Genomic DNA, 22,353 nt, shown 5'->3' on the forward strand with positions numbered 1-22,353 from the left:
TGCACCAGACCTCATGCAGCTGGCCACTACAGTGTCCCTCTCTGGTCCCTCTCAGTCCCTCTCATGGCACACAGGCACAGTGCCCTTTGCTGGTGTGTTGTGGCCACTGCACCAGACCTCATGCCGCTGGCCACTACAGTGTCCCTCTCGGGCTGCCCGGAGCCAAACGGGCCCGGGCAGCCCGTGCTCTGAATCCACACTGAGATGCATTTGAAGATTAGAAAGCCATACTTTTGTCCATATCAACAGTAGAAGTATATTGTATAAGGTATAATAAATATTATCAGGTATCGGGTAGTAGAGAGAGATAGAGAGAAAGAGAGAAAGAGAGAAAGGCAGTTATCTGTGCTTTGGGGCAGGAGGGCTGCAGATGGCGACTCGCCTGCGTAATGTATTTTGACTTGACGGATCCCATCAGCGTTATGCATATCACCTTTTAACCAGGATTAGCACCTTGGGCTGACTCTCCTTCTCTCCTCCTCTCCCTCCTTCAGTGATTAACAAAGGCCAGTGTGTGACGAAGTACTATCGCTGGATCCAGAAGAACGGCGGCTACATCTGGATCCAGTCCAGCGCCACCATCTCCATCAACGCCAAGAACGCCAACGAGAAGAACATCATCTGGGTCAACTATGTGCTCAGGTAAACACTCCAGACTTACCCAACATGAACTCATGTTTGACAGATCTGTGTGTGTGTTGTTTGTGTTTGTGTGTGTGTGTGTGTGTGTGTGTGTGTGTGTGTGTGTGTGTGTGTGTGTGTGTGTGTGTGTGTGTGTGTGTGTGTTTGTCAGCTGCTGAGGAATCCTCTAGCATTTAGCAGAACAGCGGCAGCCGATATATTTATCTCCTCCTCCCCCCTAACCTCCCTTCCTCCTCCCAAGTCCTTTGCTTAATTTCCTCAACCTTTCCTGCACTGAGCAACGGCTTTGTCAGAGATCATTAGAGAGGGGATGTTCTTTTGGGAGCGGCGGATCAATCCCAGTGTGAGGAGAATAAAGAGTCTGTCATGTGCTTCACACCGCTGCCCACAATCTCCCGTAAATGATTTTCTATCGGCAGCGCCAAAGACCCCCTCGTCTCCCCCTCATTTGTGTGTGTGTGTGTGTGTGTGTGTTATTTGCTTTTGTGTTTGTTTGTTTTTTTCTTATATCTGGTTAATTGTGTTTTTCTTGCTTTTCCCCCTCCCTTTTCTTAACATCTTGCAGCAATCCGGAGTACAAAGACGTGCCCATGGATATCGCACAGCTCCCAAACCTCCCGGAGAAAGCATCCGAGTCTTCCGAGACCTCCGACTCCGAATCCGACTTCAAGGATAACTCTGGTACCATAAGCCTCTCTCTTCCTGTCACCCTGGCAACCCCCAAACTCTAAACAACTCTGTGCCCTTTTTAATACACACTGCAAAAAAAAAAAAACCAGTGTAGCGCATGGGAACGCGGCATTTACCAAACAAGCGTCAACGACAGCTGTGCAGGGCGTGAAGGCTCTAATCGGCTCCCCGTGTCGAATCAGCAGGTATTAGTGGGCGATAGCTCCAGAAGCTGGGTGAACATGTCTTATTTTCTTCTTCTCCGGGCACACCTGTGGGGAAGGTGCCAGCGCATTGTCCACTGGCATCGTTGGCACATGGCCTTCCGTTCCTTCATGCCGCCACGACTCTTGCCAGTCCGTGTCAGGAAGAGTGCGGAGAGTGTGAGTGTGTGTGTGCGTGTGTGTGTGTGTGTGTGTGTGTGTGTGTGTGTGTGTGTGGCGGTGCCAGCTGCAGCCTGGCCAGAACGATGTGTCTCTGCGCACAGCGGTAGACTGGCAGCCTGGCAGAGCTGCGGGCTCCCGGGGGGCACGAGTTGCCAGCGCCCAAATGAAGCTGTACAATTAGTTCCTGATGAAAAGCGCAACAGTGCACTACAGCCCTGCAGTGTAACTTCCAGAGGCACCGAGGACAGGAGTTGGTGGAGGGAGGGGGGTGGATATAACTGTGCACACTCCACTCCACTCCACTCCACTGATACAGGCAGATAGAGAAAAGGGTGGCACTCAGAGATCTTTAAGATTACAATTAACGCAAAAAATGGCATGATTAAAATCTGAACACAGTAACAATATGTGTTTTTAAGTTGACTCTTTTGAGCCAGTTTTGTTGATATTCCATTTCAGCCATTCATTCCTAACGTTCTCCCTCCTGTTCTTGTTTCCAGAGGACAACGAGAACTCCAAGTCGGACGGCAAGGGCAACCAGTCGTCGGAGAACTCCGAGGACCCCGAGCCGGAGAGCAAGAAGCAACCGCGGCAGCCGTCGCAGGAGATGCGGCGCCAGGAGGAGGGCGACAGCTCCAGCAACCCGGAGAGCCAGGACAGCGAGGACAGCCTGGAGCCGTCCGACTGCGAGGCCGACAGCAAGGAAGGCCGCCTGGGCCGTCTGGGCGGTCTCCACATCAAGGTGGAGCACTACGGCGACCCCGAGGCTTTGGAGCTGCACGACTCCAACTCCTCGTCGTCTGAGGAGGAGGAGGACGAGGAAGACGACGATGACGACGAGGAGGAGGAGGACGACGACGACGAGGATCCCCACACGGGACTGAGCCCAAAGGATTGTGGGATGGGCGTGACGGAGCTGGCCGGCTCGGCCGCCAGCAAGCACCAGAAGCGCAAGAAGCGGCGGAAAAAGCAGAAGTGGAACGGCGGCGGCCGGAGGCAGCGGCCGAGGCTGACGTCCGACGAGCCGGCGAGCCCAGGGGTCGTGGAGTCCGGCGCGCTGGGCGAGCGGCCGCCTCTGCTGCCCCCGCCGTCGCCCACCAGCGCCTCGGTGCTCAAGATCAAGACGGAGATGTCGGAGCCCATCAACTTCGACAACGACAGCAGCATCTGGAACTACCCGCCCAACCGGGAGATCTCGCGCAACGAGTCGCCCTACAGCATGACCAAGCCTCCCGCCCCTGGCGCCAGCGCCACCGAGCCCTTCCCCTCCCCGCAGGGCTCCACGGGGCTCCAGGTGACCATCCCCGACTCGGTACTGACCCCGCCGGGGACGGACGGCAGCGGTGGCGCTCGGAAACAGGGCTTCGGTGGCAGCGGCGCCAACGGCGGCACCCCCAACTCCACCTCCAGCGTCGGCTCCAACTTGGCACCGCCGTCCAGCTCCTCTTCCTCTGACCCCCTCTCCCCACCGCTGTCGGCGTCTCCGCGGGACAAGCAGCAGGGCGGCACTCCCACCACCTCCTCCTCATCCTCCTCTGGCGCCGGCAACGGCTCCCTGCTCTACAGCGGCGACCTCGAGGCCCTACAGCGACTGCAGGCGGGCAACATGGTCCTGCCGCTGGTGCACCGCGTCACGGGCACCCTGGCCGCCGCCACTAGCACCGCGGCCGTGTCCGGCGCGCCGCGCGTCTACACCACCGGCACCATCCGCTACGCGCCCGCCGACGTCACGCTGGCCATGCAGGGCGCCAACCTGCTGGCTGCGGCCACGCCCAACGCGGCGCACACCATGAACTTCGTGGACGTCAACGGCCCCGGCTTCGCCATCGACCCCAAGACGCCCATGGAGATGCTGTACCACCACGTGCACCGGCTCAACATGTCGGGCCCGTTTGGCGGCGCCGTCACTGGCGCCAGCCTCTCGCAGATGCCCGCCGCCAACGTCTTCACCACGGCCGAGGGCCTGTTCTCCACACTCCCCTTCCCCGTCTACAGCAACGGCATCCATGCCACGCAGACTCTCGACCGCAAGGAGGACTGAAGCCCGCCCTTCCGAGACCACCTTACTGTGTTAACGTTACTATTGACTGTGTTACCAGACTCTTTTTCCAGAGAGAGAAAAAACGAATACAAAATAAAAACACGAACAAAAAATAAAAGACGCAAAACTGTGTTTTGAAGCGGGAGACTGTGAGAACTGTAAAAGAACATTTGAAATAATTTTAGCACTTTGAATTTCGAGCAATTGCGCTTGTGGAATTGAAATGTATGGTCCCACTCCACCCTCTCCCTCCTCTCCTCTCTCCTACTCACTTCACATCTTTTTCTATCTTTCTATCTCCCATCTTTTCTCTCTTTCTAGACCTTCTCTTTCTATCTCTTTCTTACCTCCCTGATCTCTAGGTGTCAGTGACATTTCCTCTGAATGGACTAAACTGACCCTTCCTTTCTGACTTCAGAGAACTCTCTGTAGGACTTCTCTGTAGGCAGAATGAGGTGTACTTTTTATTTGAGTCGATTTTGTTGCATCTTTATTCAGATGCCTTGTATATTTAAAGGTGACTGAAGTGGATCAGCAGAAAAAAAAGAACACGAAACTGTGATTGTTTCAGAACCATATCTTGATGTGATCAAGGTTGATGATGACAAAAAGGATGTTGCCCTATTTGACCTAGTTGAAGGGGTTTATGATTCTTTCTAAGTGAGGGAATTAGTATTTTAGAAATTAATGTTTTCTTTTCCTTTTTTATAGTTCTGATTTAACTTGCAAATCATACATTTACTAAAAAAAAAGCAATTACAGCCGGGTATTGACCTGTGAATAGAATGTTACTGCAACAACAACTACAATTACAACAAAAAAATCCCAGGACTTTGGAACAGGTCAATACATGATATCGTATCTCTTAGTTCCATTTCCTCCTTTGCAGATCCATGGTGCTACCATCCAATGACCCTTCACTCATCTGACCGGTGTAGGCACTGTTCCAGGGCTAGAGATGTAAGGAGTTTTAGGGAATGATTTAATAGTACAGTCTAAACCTCTTGACCCCGATATTTTTGTTTTCGATCCCTGCTACCTATCCCAACATTAATCTCATACCCATTTCAAGTTGATTGTCAGCTGAGCTCAATGTTATCAGGCATTAGAAAGTCAAAAGGAGCAGGTTAGGGTTTTTTTTTTGTTTAACGTTTGAAGTGAATCACTTTCTCTCTCAGTCTAACTGAGGCTAATGAGAATCATAGACTTGAAAACGAAAAATGAATGTTAAATATAAATAAGGCTTTTCTCCCCCTTCTATAATTAAGATTCAAGTATTTTTTGCCTTTTATCAAACTCTCCCTTCATTATCTAAATCTTAGCATCTCTGCCAACGTCCCAACCAAGCCGTTTACTTCCACTGTACCCTCAGACTCTCTGAAATCACATATCAAGGATGTTGATACAAGGACATGCATTTCAGTCAGAAATGTAAAAAAAAAATCTTTGATTTTGTTTTTGAAAAAAATATATCACATTCCTATTTTTTTCCCACCGTTGCCAAAAAATATATGATTTTTTTCACAGATTGGTGTTAAAACACTGTGATTTTTTGTCGTTTAAGAGAAAAAAAAAGAAATGATAGTAATAAAATTTAAAATACTGTCACTTCATCCTTTGGCAGCCATCCATCCAGTCATCTATTACCAAGCGTGAAATCCGTAAACGTGTACAATGTGTAAGTGTCACTGGCTGTCAGTTTCCATAGCGATTTCAGTGTGTGTTACTATATGCAGTATATACCGAGCTGATGTAGCTGTTTCGTCCTTTGTCTTCTCTGTGCTTTCTCTAGTCTGGGGCTGGCCACGGGGGTCAGGCGGGACCGCACCGGTCCCCCTGCCTTCTCCATTCCCCTCTGCAGTCTTAGTGAACCAGTTGAGGTTAGTGGATTTTGTGTGGTGGCCTTCCCAAATGTAGTGTCACCTTTTTTGCTGCTTTTTCTTTCCTCTGTACTCCCTTTCTTCTGTTCCTGCTATTGCTTTGCTGTCGTGTAGTCTTACAGACCTCTCTTTCTCTCAGAGAAAAAAAGACTCTTAACTAGCTCAAAGGTTTATGGAGCCATTTTTTGCCACTGAGGAATTCTGGGATTGCAGTTTCCAGCTTGCATTTATTCTGAAAAATTATGACAAAAAAGTAGCATTTAGATTTAACGACTAGACTGGAACCATACAAGCCTCAGTTGCGAACACATTCCCAGAGTCCCTTGTGCTTCTTGTATGCATTGGGTGTATTTCATTGGTTTCCACCAAACCTGTTGACTTCAAGGACCCTGCAACTCACAGGAATTAATAAAAAAAAAGTTCATGGTAGTATTTCAGGACAATAAACAATTTTAAAGATTTCTAAAGAGATGAAAAAAAATATTTCGCACTATAAATCTATTTTTATAGGTGTTTTGAAATTGCATGTTTACTAAGTTGACTGTTTGGTTTACTTGATTTTGTTCGGTCCAGCAGCTTTGTCAAAGTTAAGTGTTTTTTAGTCTGTCCAGCAAAGGGAGGGGATCCTTCGTCTTTTTAACCGAATCAGGCTTTGCTCATCAGGAATAAAAAATTGTCTGTGGTTTGTTTCTGTAAAGGTGTTGCTGTTAACTCAAACCCAGGTCGTGAAATAAATGTTTTTTGACAAAAAAACGTTAAAAAAATGTCAGGGTGGATTGTTACTTTACAGAACGGTTGCAGGAGGGCTTTGGTGTCACCAGACAAGAACGAAAAAAGGGATCCTATAGCGTTCTAGAATTTTCTACGTGGCAAAGCAATGAGGGGTGTTGGGAGATGAGAGAGGGGGGCAGCTCCGAAAACAGACATAGTGGGCCAGGAAATACACCCATATGTTACAAACAGAGCAGCCGGACGAGCTGCTTCAATGTTTTTCTGTGTTGTGTCAAAAATGATTGCTGGTGATTTAATCTTAAACTAATCTCAGCTGCTGTCAGATAAATAGTGTTTAAAAATGACAATATGAAAAATCACTTCATTACCTGTGACGAAATGTGTCTGTGTTTTTAACTATTTCTTGTACAATTATACAGATTCTTTTATGAGGAACTTGGTGCCAAGTAGGAAAAAAAACTATGGGAGAAAAGGGGTTTCTCTTAGTCTCAATGTTAACAGTGTTATAAATTCTAAAAAGCGAACAAATTAAAATATTAAAAAAGAGAAAAAAAAACTATGGTACATTTTTATTTTATTTTTTATTTTTTTGTTTTCAGAGGAAAACATGAACTAACTGAAGCTAACTTTGAGTGCCTGGCTTATTTTTTGAAAAACATCTTTTTTTGTTTTGTTTTTTCGTTTGTTTTTCATTGACCATAAATAATGCTGCAACTCAGAATTGTACATACTTCATTTTACAACAGGGTTATTTTATACTTTTGTAGGTTTTCATTCAGTTTCAAAAGAAACATGTCATACATGGTTGTCTTTCTGTAACACGGTTTTTTACCATCTTACAGGTGCCATATTCATAATAAACTTCTCTTGGATTTGTCAAACTGGCATCCTTTCTTTTGCATTCAACCATCCCAGGCAAACGCCACACACTCTTGTGACTGGCAAGATTTTTGTTTCTTTCCTACTTTCTTTACCTCTTGCTTTCCCTCCTTTCTGGTTTCATTCTTTCCTTTTCAATTTATTTAAATGTTATGCGTTTCAAGAGGAACTGTACTCCTCCTGATTTCTCTGTATCCAACGCCCTGTCGTTTTTTTTTGTTTTGTTTTATTTTGTTGTCCTTCCATGGGGGGGGCAAACATTGAGACATAGCCTCTCTTTTAGGTACAGTTTGATTACTATGGACAGACAGAGGGAGGAAGTCTGAAGTCTGTGGCTGACCTCAGTGATGCCTCTCCTCTGGTCTCTACCTGGTTGAGGTTCACCAATGTCTCTCTGGGTGTCCACTGGCCCCCTCGCCTCCCACTCGTAGTGGTGGGGATGTGTGTATGGAGGGGAGAGGAAGTCACAGCGACCAAGGGGGTGAGAACTTCAGTGAGGGAAGCACGGGTATCTCTAATGCTACACCATACCTCTTGATAATCTTAGCTAGATTTTTTTTTTTAAAAAGACATTGTGCTAATGCGCCGTCATCACGTCACCATATCATACTGACTCCACTGTAACTCTTGCGGCAAAGCTAAATAAACGGGGAGAAAGAAAACATACCATTTTAGAAGTGTTTTATTTTAAATATTTCATGTTTGTCTGTAGGCTGTATTTGAAGTACACGCACACACACACATGTAAAATCTATACATATTTTACAGGTGATATTCCTCCATTGGTTGCTTTTGAAAAACTGATTCCTGCCCATTTCAGGATTTCTCCATACCTTTGAACAGTTGATTGTGTCTTTGTTCAAAGGCATACAGCCTTACCCACCAAATCTTTTTGCCCTTTATTCTGCCTCTTCTCCTCCTTCCTCCCCTGTCAAATTCAGTGCAGCCTCTCTCTCGGTCCATCCTCTCCCCTGGCTCAGAGCGTGGAGGGGAGGTCACCGCCGAAGCCCGGCCAGGAAAATTCAACCAACTTTAAATATTTTACGCAATTTTAAATGAAGCCCATGAATGATAGATCACAGGACAGAGGAGGAGGGAGAGAGAGAAGGATAGAGAGAGAGAGAAAGAGAGAAAAAAAAAACACTCAAACCTGGAGCCGGTCTAATGACCTCCAGCTGTCTATCTCCAGCTCTGTGTCCATATTTGGAAGGCGAGAGAGGTGTTTACGGACCACAAGGCAAACTCATTAGGTCAGCTCTGTTTTTTTCTCTCTCCTGGGTCCTCACCGGAGTCATCATGTGAATACATGAGCACCTGGAGATTTTCTCGAAAAATATTCAGAAATGTTTCATATACACTTGTGCGATCAGAGGGATTTTGTGGTATATGCCGGTAGTTTGAGTGTAAATTGTCAATCATTTCATGTCAGACCCCATGGCATTTTAAGATTACATTTATAACAAGATTAAATTATGTCATGCTTTTTTATTACACTTGCTACAAATACAAAACAATGAAATTACCTTAAAGGTCAAGTTTGATATTTCTGTTGCCAAAATATGTACACTTATTACACACATATATACACCCAAACAATGACAGTTATGCTGAAGTTATTTTGAAAAATATGTCTCCTTCTGTTCTTGGTCATTAAATTGACACTTGGTGATTAAATTAGACACAAGCTGCATGAATGCACATGAATACTGGTCAATTTTTTAGCCAGGTCTTCATAGGTAAAATCCTCAATGTATAGCTAGATGCATTTATGCAAATATTCTGCAGCAAGGACTGAAAAACAGTGAGTTTTAAAAAACAAAAATGCCAAAACATACATAAAGTCTTTTTAAAACCTCCATAAACGTATCTTTAACCAAAGACTTTTACATGCGTCACCTTCAAGGTTCCAATAAAGTTCCTGCACATCCAGAAACATTTTATAGCCAGAGAATCCTGTCATCTACAAGCTGAGGCAGTTCTGAAAGTCATGCTCTCCTCGGAACTCGTTGATGAAATTCCAACATTTTTGATAGAGAGGGAGTGACACCTAGTGTAGCAGTTTGGAACACACAGCAATATATATATCCCCTTTCCTTGAAGTATAAAACTGCCACATCTTAACCTGTTTCCTATTTATTTAAACTATGAGGAAGTAGATGCTAATATTTTTGCATACATTTTCAGTAATCAAACAAAAGATTCTTAGTTGAACTCTACATTTCTTTATTACCTGAATTGTTATTATCTATACAGTGTTATTTATGAAAACCTATGTGTACATTTGTCTGTGTATGCCATTTGTCTCAGCCTCATAATGCAGTGTGTGTGTGTGTGTGTGTCTGTGTGTGTGTGTGTATTTGTGTCTGTGTGTGTTTGTCAACAAGCGATGTTGTGGTTAATTGTCTTCTTTCACATTTCTGATTTGTATTTGATAACACATATTAGACACACAATAGGCACATATTTCCCAAACACTACTTTTATTTGTCCAACGCAGAAAAACACACACACCCAAACACCAAACAAGCCAAACACCAGCACAGCATTGCTGACCTACATGCAAGCTGACTCCTGGAGCCTCAGTGCATTATCAACCATGGACGATAGCGGTAGGAAGCAGTGTCTCTCTCTCTCTCTCTCACACACACACACACACACACACACACACACACACACACACACACACACACAGATTTTGAACAATATCAGTGGTGGTTATGACAACAGCTTCCCGTAACACACAGTGGAGGGCTGAGGGATTACATGATTATAATATCTAACCCCTACGTAGGCAAATCATGTCAATTAGGTAAACAGTAAACAGAGCTGGTCACATAAACCAGTGATTTATCAACAATCGTCATGGACTGCACTGCCAGACAGTGAGAAAAACAAAGCAACAGAACAAAATCAAATAGGCAATACCGGTATTAATATTTCCTAATGCTTACGTGTCATTTTGACACTTTGATTTTGCAGGCTGCATTAACAGACGCCATTACAAACTTGCAGTGCTTATACTAGATATACATATTACATATCAAACAAGATCAGGACAAACATAAGTTAAAATCCGGGAGATAGAGGGCATTATCTCAGAGTTGATGCAAAATATAATTATTCAACATTAATAAAAGTAGTCACTTTAATCTAAATAGTGTTCCTTTGGTGTCAACAAATAACTAATAAAAAGCTGAATAGCATGGTTATGTTATTTAATGTGACCTTAATAATGGTCTATTTCATTAGAATAGACATTATGTACTCTTCAAGTCCTTCATAAATAAACATTACATTACTGGAACATTTTTCAAGGCTGTTTTTAGGTGCAGTGGACCATTTGTCATTCAGAGGGAGGTTTCATCAGCTCTGTTTTTTCAGAGCTTCAATCGAACGGTTCGACATGAAGCAAAACTTACAGTTTCAATTTGTTAAATCCCAATAGATATCACTGTTTAGTGTAAAATTAAAAAGAATGGCATGCTAATACATACAAGACAAAAAGTAAGTGCCAGTCACTTTTTGCAGAGTAAGTATACTATTAATAACCAAAAAAATGAATACCCTGTTTGAAAATGTATGTGAGTCATTCTTTTCATTGCTTCCTGGGGGAGGAAGGTGTTTGTACCATAATGGGGGTGGGACAGAGCACAGAGATCAGGACAGACTGGGGGAAGAAAACTGAGGGTCTCAAAGACCCTCGCTGACTTTCCCCACTTTCTGATCCAGAGAACAGTTGCACACGTGGCCACTTCAGTCCACACCGGCATCTGTGGATCAGGGTGCGCTGCCATCCTGCCCAGACGAGCCTGGAGGAAGAGGTATCCATAACGCAGAAGTTCAGTAAAGGAAGATCGAACACTCTACAAGTCCATCACAGGAAATGAATCAAATAAGTATAAGTATATATACTTTTTTGATCCCGTGAGGGAAATTTGGTCTCTGTATTTAACCCAATCGGTGAATTAGTGAAACACAAACAGCACACAGTGAACACACAGTGAGGTGAAGCACACACTAATCCCGGCGCAGTGAGCTGCCTGCTTCAACGGCAGCACTCGGGGAGCAGTGAGGGGTTAGGTGCCTTGCTCAAGGGCACTTCAGCCGCGGTCCACTGGTCGGGGCTCGAAACGGCAACCCTCCGGTTACAAGTCCAGAGTGCTAACCAGTGGGCCACGGCTGCCCTAAATCAACAGGGCCATCACAGGAAATGAATCAAATACATTTCACAAAAGCTAGAAAAATAGAACAGCAGCATCAAGGGAAGTTGGAGAACGATGCAACGATTGCAGCTACATTTGTTGCATTGTTGCAAAACATTAACATTCTGATATTTATCCAAGTATTATCTTAGATTTAAACTAATTTAAGCATTCGGTGAATGATCAAAGTCACTCAGTCATACCTGTTAAGTCTCTGAATCTTCTTTTTGCTGCAGCCCTTTCTTCGGAGTCAAAATACCACACAGTGATTGCATACCTGTGAAAGAAAACATACACATGTTTGACATACACTCTATTTTCAAGCTATTATTTACAAGCACTGATATGAAAAACATTTAGTGTAAATATTTTGAAAATAAATACATATATATAGATATATAGATATATAGATATATATAGATATAGATATATAGATAGATAGATAGATAGATAGATAGATATGACATAGGCTACTGCTTATGAAAACTAGATATTTAATCGGTTCTCTACTGTAAGTTCAGATATGGATATACCACTTCATCAATGTCAATTTCAATGTTATATGTGTCTCTGTTAGAATATTAAGGATTAATGCTATATATGTTCATAATATTTTGGTGCATTGTTTCAACCACTTCCTAAAAATAAATAAGACAATAAAAGTGTTGACACAGTGTGAAAAGAGGGTAAACAACCAGTGGTGACATAAAAATGGATGCTATCTGTAATGCCACCAAAACGTCACTAAGGGGCAGTATACATACAAATAACAAATAAAATGGAAGAGGTTGTGCACTGAAGGTTACCCCTATGATTCCAGTTGTTTCACTGTATTTTTGCAAAGGTGAGTCCAATATAGATAATGCATTTAATAAGTATAATAATAATGTCCTATAAAATAGTGCAGCGTTGTGATTCCATTAAAATACATTTACAATTTGCAAGTACTGTATATTGAACATCTTTTGTCAACAGGTAGGGATCAGCTTTTCATATCTATAAATACCAATGAAAACAGTGTTATGCAGTCTCATCTTTCACCTGTTAATGTGCATTTACAGCATAACAACTTTCCTGTACTGATATCCACTATGTTTCTTTGAAGAATTTATGTGTTTATGATTTTGGCTGCCCACGCTAACACTGACACAAAACAAGGGTCATGTTGGCTTTGTTTACTAGTGGCCACACCTGCTTCAGGTAAATTATACAACACACACCTATCAACAACCTATACACTGGCCAGCATGATCGTCAGACAATAACTAAAATGCAAATAAGATTTCAAGATGACCATGAAAAGCCATTCAGTGAATCTGATCTGCCCTAAAGTGTATTGGATGAGAATCACAGACTCTACCTTTAATGTATTATATTTATACCACCCAAAATAAATAAATATCAAACATGGGAAAGTGCTTAAACAAATCCTTAGAGAGAGCACCCCAATCCGTGTCAATAACGTCTGGCAAGGAAGCTAATTATAATCTCCAGCCTTGACTTTTAAGATGAAAGATGTAACATTATCGATGAGCTTACAAAATTCTTAACACATTATGAAAACATGCTAAATCTTTCAAGTGATTCTTGAACTGGGAATGATTTAAGGAGCACAGGTAAACTTAAGACCATAAATTATTCTGGACTTGGGGGTGATGTTTTTGTGCGAGTCCCTTCTAACCTTACTAATTGAATATTATAGCAGAAATATAGTACAGCACAATTAATGTAAAATTATAAAGTATTTTAGTTTTAGTAGATTCTGAACACCAATGTCAAGGCTTGATTGACATCTTGAGCATTGAGTAAATACTTCAGTCACAGGTGAGATCCATACCTTTGAGCATAGGATGGCTGGACCTCGTGAGGGTTTCGGCGGTCAGACCAGAATAGAAGCAGCCGATCAAACAGGGGCTCAATGTCTGCCACGTGGGATTTGCCTTCTGGAAAGATCCGCAGGATTCCGCCATGCTCCTGAGGGTAAAAAAAGGCACATTGGCTCATTGTTCTAAAGCTTTGATATATTGTACACCAGTGTTTCTCAAACTTTTTCAGACGAAGGACCGCTTAACCAATAAAAAACAAACGGATGGACCACCTAGCTAAAAAAAAAAGAAGATTAGACCTACTTCAACAGTATATTAGCCTACACAATAGGCCTACTCACTGAACCACCTTGCTTATTGTCTTTGCACTCTGCTTATTGTGTCAGAGGATTTATATGATTTAAACTGGCATATCTTACATAGACAGTGTTACAGAACTGTTTGGATTTACATTCAAGTTGGTTCAATATTGTAAACAAGTCATCTATATTATATTTTACCACGTCTGCTCGCGGCCCACTTTGGATAGCTTGCGGACCACCAGTGGTCCCCGGACCACACTTTGAGAAACACGACTGTACACCATCATTCAAACGTTTGGGGTCACTTAGAAATGTTCTTGTTGTCCATAAAACATGACATTAGTTGAAATTAGAATAGACCTAGTAAAATGAGTTCTTGAAACTTTACTTTCATCTAAGAATTCTTAATTGGCTTTTTCTTTCGAAAACAAGGATATTTCTAACCCCAATCTTCTGAACATAATGTATGCAATGCATAGCAAATGTTTAAATACAGGTTAGAATGTACACTATGCTGCACTATTATACCAAAGCAACTTTTCAACATAAATATGGCTTATTTACCACTAATGTGTATTTCTGACTATTGGCCAAATATATTAGAGAGGATAATGAATACATATTACAATTTCATGTTTTAATGTTCGATACAAATGTTTGTGTATGGATGTCAAAATAGAGGTTTTAAACATTACAGCAATCATGATTGGCCATTTTCATTGGAAAAATCAATGCAAACACACCAGAATAGTCGAGGGAAGAACTCAGAAATCTGAAATAGAGGTCATAGCTACCCACCTTGGCATTCCAGTTTTTATTCAGGTAGTAGATACAGGTAATACAGCGGCCGTCACCATTGGGGTTATCTACATGCTTCACATAACCAGAGCCATTTCCTGGATAGCAGGCAACCATTGCCTAAAGAACACAGAGAAACAGACATGGGAGTTTTTGAGTTTGTTTAGCGTACTTCATGCATAATCTTACATGTGGACCTAATGAAACTGGTTCTAGTATCAGTTAAAAAAAAAGAAAAAAACATTTGCAATGTGTCACAACACTGTAACTACTGTGAGTAGTTCAATACACAATCAAATGGCATATTGCCATTCTAATATTCTCATTTCTCATGTATAAAAAAAAATTATGTGATCAACCATAATACTGTTTTTAATGTCATTAAATGGATTTAGCTAATGAAACCAGAAATGTTAGGCCTGCTATGCAAGTTATGACATCCACATTCTTTACTTATCTTAATCCTTTTTAGATGCCACTTTACTCTCACTTTCTAGACTATATTAGTATTTTCTCATTCATTCACAGCAGAGCTTCAAATGAAGCCTGTGTGACAGTGTTACTCAAACAGGAAGGGAAGAGAAAGTAAAAGCAGTAAGAGGCAGTGAGAGCTCTTTTGGCTTTAGTGGTCTGAAAAAGAGGAAGACTGAGACTCACTCCAGTGACTCAAACAGAGAGCTCTATTGTATCTGGCACATGATGCAATGCATATCATGAAAAACTGCACTGAGAACACAAATATCTGCACGTACACATTTCTCCTGGTTAAACACCGTGGGTTCCTAGGAAAGGAAAGCCAGGAAAACAACCGACCACATCATCATAAATCAATGTTTCAAGAAAGAGAATATCAAACTGATAGTGCTAAACCATACAGGTCCCTGCATAAGACAAAAAAACACTAAAACAAGCTTTGCTCTTATCCTTCACAGTGATGAGAGTGCATGTGAAATAAACCGAGGGGCTTGTCTCCTGAGTCTCTAGCATCATGTACTGAAGGTCCCAGTCATATCCAGTCAAGCACTTAATATGATGACCATGTATGTGGGGTTAAACTGGCTAACCTGTGAACTGCCCCTTTAACTGGATGAGATAGTAAACTACACTCTCCAAGAAGACCCAGCTCTTCAGAGAGTATCTCCTCATGTAGCACTACCTACAACTAGACTTACCACCTGACTAGAACTGACACTTGACTATATGGATGTACTTCTGCTCACTGCTGCACTAACTTGTCCTTATCGCACTCTGCCTTGATTGTTTCCCTTGCCGAAGTCGCTTTGTAGTCGGCCAAATGTAATGTAAAACCTTCCATATAAATGATACTTCATCCCACATAGACCCATGATGAGGCCTATCCCATGTGCAATAACTAATCAGCACCTTTCATTTATTTCTCTCTCTCTCACACACACACACATACAAACAGGAAACAGAACTTCCTTTTCCGCACACCGGTTTGCAAGCTTTTTAACCGGTCCCCTCCCCACTGGGCCAGGGTCGGGGGGCATCAGATTAGCCGAAAACCACATCACTAACACGGCAGGGGCCGACACGAGACGTGCCTCATAAATCTGCGCCGGAATCTGGGCCTCTCGCCGTGATTCACAGGTATTTCCTTATCTGCCGACACAGCACAAAGCCGGAGACAAATGTCAGAGGGTATGCTGTGTTCCTCTCCCATACAAAGAAAGAATTAAAAAAAGAATCAGCTATTGTTAACTCTGTTCAGACCCGGTTGCTGTCAGCATACTGGAAATCCACTGAAATAAACATGGAGCACAGAACAGGGACATGAACATGCATGTTAATCCTGCAACACACTCCAGTGCACTAAATTTATAACAAGCTGTTCTGTTGTCAGCTGTACACTGCACAGTAAACACAGCATGTCTTAACCCTTGCAGGAGCTGAGATGTTTGCTTATTCTTATTCAAGCACACAACAAATGTAAAATTGTCTAAACTTTGTCAATGATTTTGTCAACAATTTGACTTTGCTGACACAGGAGCAGTGATATTGGATTGGTGATTTGGAATAATATTCCAAACTAAATCCCTGGAGAATGTTGTGCTTCCACTCATCATTACTGTAACCCTACAATACAAAATTGGGCCATATTTACATAGCAAGCTGTCAATATATCTCATACATAATTGCATGAGACAATTTGTGAGATGATTTGTCTGACTATTTGTCTGCATTTATCTGACTACTTGTTTTACATCTACTGTGATAGATTAGAGGATCCGAGGGCAGAGTATAATGTGCTCAATTTGCACAACCCACGGTAGTCTTACAATGAACTGTGCAGACTTGCACGCAACCACCCCATAAACTCCCCAGATGTTCACGTCACTGGATGCAACATGGGACCGAGCGTGCGTTCACCATTCAATTGTTCTCCTGTTTACATTTGTGAGAGGGGGGGATACACCACAAATCACACATCCACAATGAAGGCTGCATACGTGTGTTCTGTCATCATGTCAGATTGTAAACGTGCTGGGGGGGGGGACTACAGAGAGAGGGAAAGAAACAGAGTAAAGGAGTAAAGGATAACAAAACAGAGAAGAGGCTAAAAGACGGTTCATTGAGAGAGAGAGAGAGAGAGAGAGAGAGAGAGAGAGAGAGAGTGGGAATAAGTGATAAAGATCAAGCAAAGCAAAAAAGATAAAGGCTGACAGAGAGAAGAGGAGGGGTACAGGAAGAGAGTGGGAGGAGGTCTGGCTCATGGCCAGACAGATGAAGGTTTAATGACAGTGCTACGTGTTGAGCGTGACAGACTGTGGCTCTGAGCACATGCTCAACAGCAAGCCCTCTCATCACTGTTTTTTAAGCTGTTGTTTTTTTCACCATTTTCATTGTGGGATCTGTGTGTGTGAGTAAAATGGTGAACAATGAGTTATACCCAAAGCATCACAAACATTCATTTTAGCTGGATGTCATCCGTTGTAGACATGTGAATCACAAGAGAACCGTAGATAACTTTTTGGCGAAATTTAATGATCCGAGTGTGTAAAAAAAACTATGTTTTTCTAATTCTCCATCACACCGCCTAAGCTCTCAGGACTTGAGATCACTGTGGCAATGACTCACTCCAGGTTCCACTGGTCCATGTTGATTTCAGGGCTCCCTGTGGTTGCTTTTGGCTGAGGATCTGTCCTGCAAATAGCTTGCTTCATGCAGAGCAAAACACCCTGCAGTTTGCTGCATTGCGATTTAGAGATGGAGTAGAAAGTAAATCCACAAGGTAAATCCAGTCATGTAAAACCTAATTTTTCCCTATATCCCAGATTTAACAGTCTTCTGATACTTAGACTCATCTTTCCACTAAGAAACAATCTGTATTTGGCAAAGAGACCCCATATCACTGCTCACTTTTGCTCCATTTTAGTTTCTTTTTTGGGTCTTTTACATCAAGTAGGCTGTCCAGGCAGTCCAATGCTACTACTGGCTTATTATTTGGATGTCCATAACAGTACGTATCTATTAATTAAAGTGATTTTCAGGGCAGTTAAATTGATGTAGCGAGAAACATGACACACTACTGCCAAATACATCTATATGTTACAGAAGTCAAAAGTAGGCTACTTTCTCACCCTCCTTCAGACTTCAGATACACAATGTTTTGCCATTTTTATTTCCTCCTTGCAAAGAACTATTATTCATATCTTCAAATAGAAGCTGATTCTATGAAATCAGTATTTCCTTAAAGAAACGGAGATAACAGGCGATAATTTGGACTTCCAGATCTTGTCTGTTTAGGAAGTCATGTAGGACTCTGAGGTCTGTTGTTCGTGGTTTGACAGGTCATCATCCACATGCATCAACAACATGCTGTTTTTCTCAGCACAGTACAGCTTTCATATCATGTATGGATCATGACACCAAAAAGCTGGATATGCCAGAGATATTCATGTGTCTCACTTCATATGGCTAGACAGGCCACTTCAGAATGCCTGTAGGCTACTGAATTGAATAAAAACATGAGAAAAGAAAAGAGTGAACCCATGACAGGAGAGCAAAACAGTTTGGTAACATGAAACATGAGGAACAGTAGCCTGCATGTGTGTGCCACTGTAGGCTAAATCAGACCATATTAACTTCTGTTTCACAAACAATGCCAAAAGTAGGCTTTCAGTATTTCTGTTAAAGTCAGTTGGCATAGTCGCAGAGATGATGCTCAGTGGCTTACCTTCGACCGCTCGCGAATTTTTATTCCAAGCTGTCTAATGCAAAGAGAAATTAAATTGTCGATTAACGTCAGAAGAAAATTGACAGCCTCGCATCCCTTTTCAGCTCCACTAACCCACGCAATCTTGTCTCCCCTTATGTTTCTCTTGGAAACTCCGAAGCCTCGACGAGCAAGCTGTCCGTCTTTCAGAAGACCTGCGTGGTGGATGTTCTTCACTTGACCCAAAACAATGTGTCCAACGAACTCTCCCAAAAAGTTGTCAACGAAAAAGAAACCTTGGTCCAACAGCGATGGTACAATCTGGTCCACAACTAACTGCTCCAAATCTGAGTGCAACCTTTGTTGAAGAAATGGCATTTTCAGTCTGTTCTGTGATTCGGCGTCCGTAGTGTTGTTAACGTTGCATATACTGAGCATCATCTGCTGCAATTGTATGCTATTAACAAATCTGCATGCAGTGCATAGCTAAGGCTCAAATTGAACCCAGTACAGAATGTTGCTGGACTTGAACGCGTAGAGATGTAGACTAATTATCAAAACACAAAGACCACCCAATTTATCGCTATGGAGGATGCGAACACCTGCAAATCGGTGGAACGTGCGGGATGTGTAGTAGGCTAGTCTACTTCCAAAGAGGCGTGTTTAGAAACTCTTGCCAGAGCCGCGAAAGTGTGTTGAATGCAAGAATAGATTAGATATAGAATAGATTCAGAGCGAAAGTCTCACAAGCAAAATGTCTTGTGAGTTTCTGTCCACATAATCACAATGAAAATCACCTGAAAATCTATATGCGCATAACGTGCAAGCGTCCCGCCGGCACGCTGTAACACAAAGCCTACACTTTGTATTGTGTGTGGATGACTACACAACAGTTTTCCTCCCCTATAGTCTAAGCGTAGGCTATCATCACTGTAGTTATTGTGCAATAGGAACCATGCTCAATTCTTCTGTAGCCATGGTAGATGAAAATAGCATAATGGTTGTGTCAGAAGCGCAAGGCGTGCCCACCGCCATTGAGGACTCCACTAGACGCATGTACTCCTCGCAGCATGCACGTAGCCTACTGTACATGGCGTTTCAACATGAGCGCGGCACACTGCCAGAAATGCAGAAAAGAGTGGGTCCCACCGTTGTTTAATAGCCTATAATAGTCGGACAAGCAATTACGATTAACTTTATGCAGACCTATAACCTACAGTAAAAAAAAATCATATGATTTACACATCTCTGAAGGAGAAATGGAAAAGGATAGTCAAAATTAAATAATGACGTAGTTTCTGAACTGGAATTGAACTCAAATACAGTAGGCCTACTATGTATGCTAACAAAGCCTTCATAAAAAGTTAGTCGTACAAACAATCAACAAATAAAGAAGATTTTAGAGAAGCTTTTATATACAATACAATCCATACTGACCTTGTGTCTCCCTGTAATTTTGTAATTTCCCAGTCTGCCGTTGGCGTGCATGATAATCTTGTCCATTCTTGTTAGAAGAAACCCTATATTTTCGCATCCTTCTTCATTCCCCCCCACCCATGTAATTGTATCCCCTCGAATAGATTTGTTTTTGCGTTGAGTCTGACAAACTAATTCTCCATCTTGCATTTTCCCACCATGGTGAATGTTTTTGACTTCTTGTAGAATACGATCACCAATTTTGTTCCCGAGAAAGTTGTCCACCTTACAGAGGCCATAGGTGTTCATATAAGGTCCTATATAATGCAAAACTAATTTGTGGGTGTTAAGACGTTTGTGCTCCTTGGATTTTGGCCTGTGCTTGTAATGTCTTCTAAAGGGGCAATTTTTAACCCCACTCCCAACGTCTTCAGCAGCAGCAGGTTTCTCTGCACTCGCCGAGGTCAGGTCCCGGCCCCTGCTGTATCCCCTGCCTGTGACATCCCCACCTGGGTCAACTACACTTTCGTTCGATTTTGTGGTAACCCACCCTTCAAAGCCACGTCTTGTACACATTATTTTATCTTCAGCAGCATATTCTGCGTTGTCTTTTCCACGGTTGTCGTCCATTTGGCTGTGGTGTTGGGATCAGCACGGCAGACTACTTTTTGGCAAGATAGCCCAACTTACACTGAGTGCCTCCTGCGCAGCGCTACGTGAAAAGTGCCATGTTTTCTAGGCTGAGGACATTCAAACGCGCGCGCATCGCCAGTCGAGAATGCGCTCGCTGCTCGTTCAAGATGTGTAGTTATGAAGCTTACGAGTAGATTTCTGAAGATTATGTGTTTCATAATGTCGGACCTTATGGAGTCATATTTACGTAGGTCTATGGCATTGCGAAAAGCTTAGGCTACTCATCACTGCTGTTGACATCGGAATGATAGCCTAGCTAACCCATCTTTATTTTTTCTAACCGTTAGACCTAGGCTATTTATTTTCTTTGAGGTCTAGGAGAGATCTCAAAGAGAGATTTTCTCTGTTAGGCTAAATTCCAAAGATTTACATTTTTGGCCAACTTGCAGTGTTGCCACTGCATAATGTTGCCTAGGCTAATCTGAAATACTGTAACAACTCAAGATATTCTGCCGAATCTTCAATAACGTTAAAATCCTTTCGGGGTCTTATCAGACAAACAAAGCATATAGCCTATCTATGCTTTATTTAATAGCCCCATAGGCTACCTGATGTTAATTAGGTCGCGCGTGATAAACTACCACTTAATGTAGCCCAACAGTTAAATTATTGAACCCAAAGCTCCCTTTATTACTTCTGATGGACATATAATCTGAAAAGCCTACTCACTCCATGGGCCATGTCGTCATTCACCATGAACGGACTGATCAATTTAAGATAAGTTTGATTCAGGGAAATATAACTGATGTAGGCCTGGGCTATGGATACGTGAGGCACGCCACATTGTCTGCCTCATGGAGCAACTCAAAGGAAGCGGTCAGTCTACTATTAAACATGACCGCTTGTAGCTGGGTGTTCCCGATGATAATGAGTAGAGCAGTGCTTTGCGATAGTGGAACTGGCCAAAACATCTAGGCTATGTTGTGGGTGTTTAGATATGACTTTACAAACATGATTATTAATCAAAATGTCGACATGATGCTTATGTCACTAACAATGTCTTCAAACCAACTGCAGAAAATGTCTTAAAATAAAAGTAGCCAAAGAGATAATCAAAAGAATACTAGAAACATTTATGTAAAGGCAATCCCTTCAGATAAGGACCAATTTAAATGACGTTGCCCTAGGAAACTATTTTTTTTTTCCTGGAGCAAATTCCAGGGCAGTCCTGTACATGAGCACATCCTCATCTCAGAGATTACAAATATCCAGCTGTTGGTTCAGTTTAGATCCAATGCCATCATAGTGTATCATAATACCTTTCCCTACCCCCTCCCAGCCAAATGCCAGTAGCCTACAGATGGCAGTGTATAAGCAAGTATAAAGGAGGCATGGAGGTATATATGTACGACTGTATACAGTGTTTATTGTAAAAAAAAATAATAATAAAAAAAAAGAAAGAAAAAAAAGACCACTGTTAAACAAAAAAAAAGTTCTTCTCTGGAATGCATCGTCAGAAGGGGTCTTTGCTGTAGTGCAACCAAGTATTTGTGACAAACAATAAATATTTCTAAGGAAAGAGAGATACCTGGTAGCGTCTCCATATCCAACTTCTGGTCATGGCATCAACCTGAACGGTGTTGGACAATGCCCCTCATAACTAGGTATTTTAAATGAACAATAGGTCAACATTTTACACAATATACCTGAGAGAGTTTTAACAGTCCAGTTTGAAATAGACACATATTTTGTTTACATTTTATATATATA

General features: G+C 42.3%; 2 protein-coding genes across 4 annotated transcripts in view; one reads left to right on the forward strand and one right to left on the reverse strand.

Annotated features, from left to right (window-relative positions):
• LOC121693663 (neuronal PAS domain-containing protein 3) overlaps window positions 1–7,231 on the forward strand; it is a 267,957-nt gene extending 260,726 nt beyond the window's left edge. For both annotated transcript variants that reach the window (XM_042073230.1, XM_042073231.1), the window contains exons 10-12: window positions 495–642; window positions 1,208–1,323; window positions 2,198–7,231. In XM_042073230.1, coding sequence (XP_041929164.1) covers window positions 495–642; window positions 1,208–1,323; window positions 2,198–3,738 — 1,805 coding nt within the window. In that variant the 3' untranslated portion in view covers window positions 3,739–7,231. The remainder of the gene's footprint in view (window positions 1–494; window positions 643–1,207; window positions 1,324–2,197) is intronic.
• A 2,459-nt stretch (window positions 7,232–9,690) lies between these two features.
• Window positions 9,691–20,913, reverse strand: egln3 (egl-9 family hypoxia-inducible factor 3). Of its 2 annotated transcripts, none has more exons than XM_042072976.1 (5): window positions 19,972–20,913; window positions 14,358–14,477; window positions 13,269–13,405; window positions 11,635–11,708; window positions 9,691–11,038 (listed from the first exon to the last, which is right to left on the reverse strand). In XM_042072976.1, the coding sequence occupies exons 1-5, from the start codon at window positions 20,578–20,580 to the stop codon at window positions 11,007–11,009; spliced, it is 972 nt and encodes a 323-aa protein (XP_041928910.1). In that variant the 5' UTR covers window positions 20,581–20,913; the 3' UTR covers window positions 9,691–11,006. The 2 variants fall into 2 exon arrangements, with proteins under 2 accessions (XP_041928910.1, XP_041928911.1); XM_042072977.1 differs by lacking the exon at window positions 19,972–20,913 and adding an exon at window positions 18,556–19,325.
• Window positions 20,914–22,353: the final 1,440 nt, after the last annotated feature.

This window comes from Alosa sapidissima, chromosome 19 (genome assembly GCF_018492685.1).
Source record: "Alosa sapidissima isolate fAloSap1 chromosome 19, fAloSap1.pri, whole genome shotgun sequence".
NCBI classification, from domain to species: Eukaryota; Metazoa; Chordata; class Actinopteri; order Clupeiformes; family Clupeidae; genus Alosa; species Alosa sapidissima.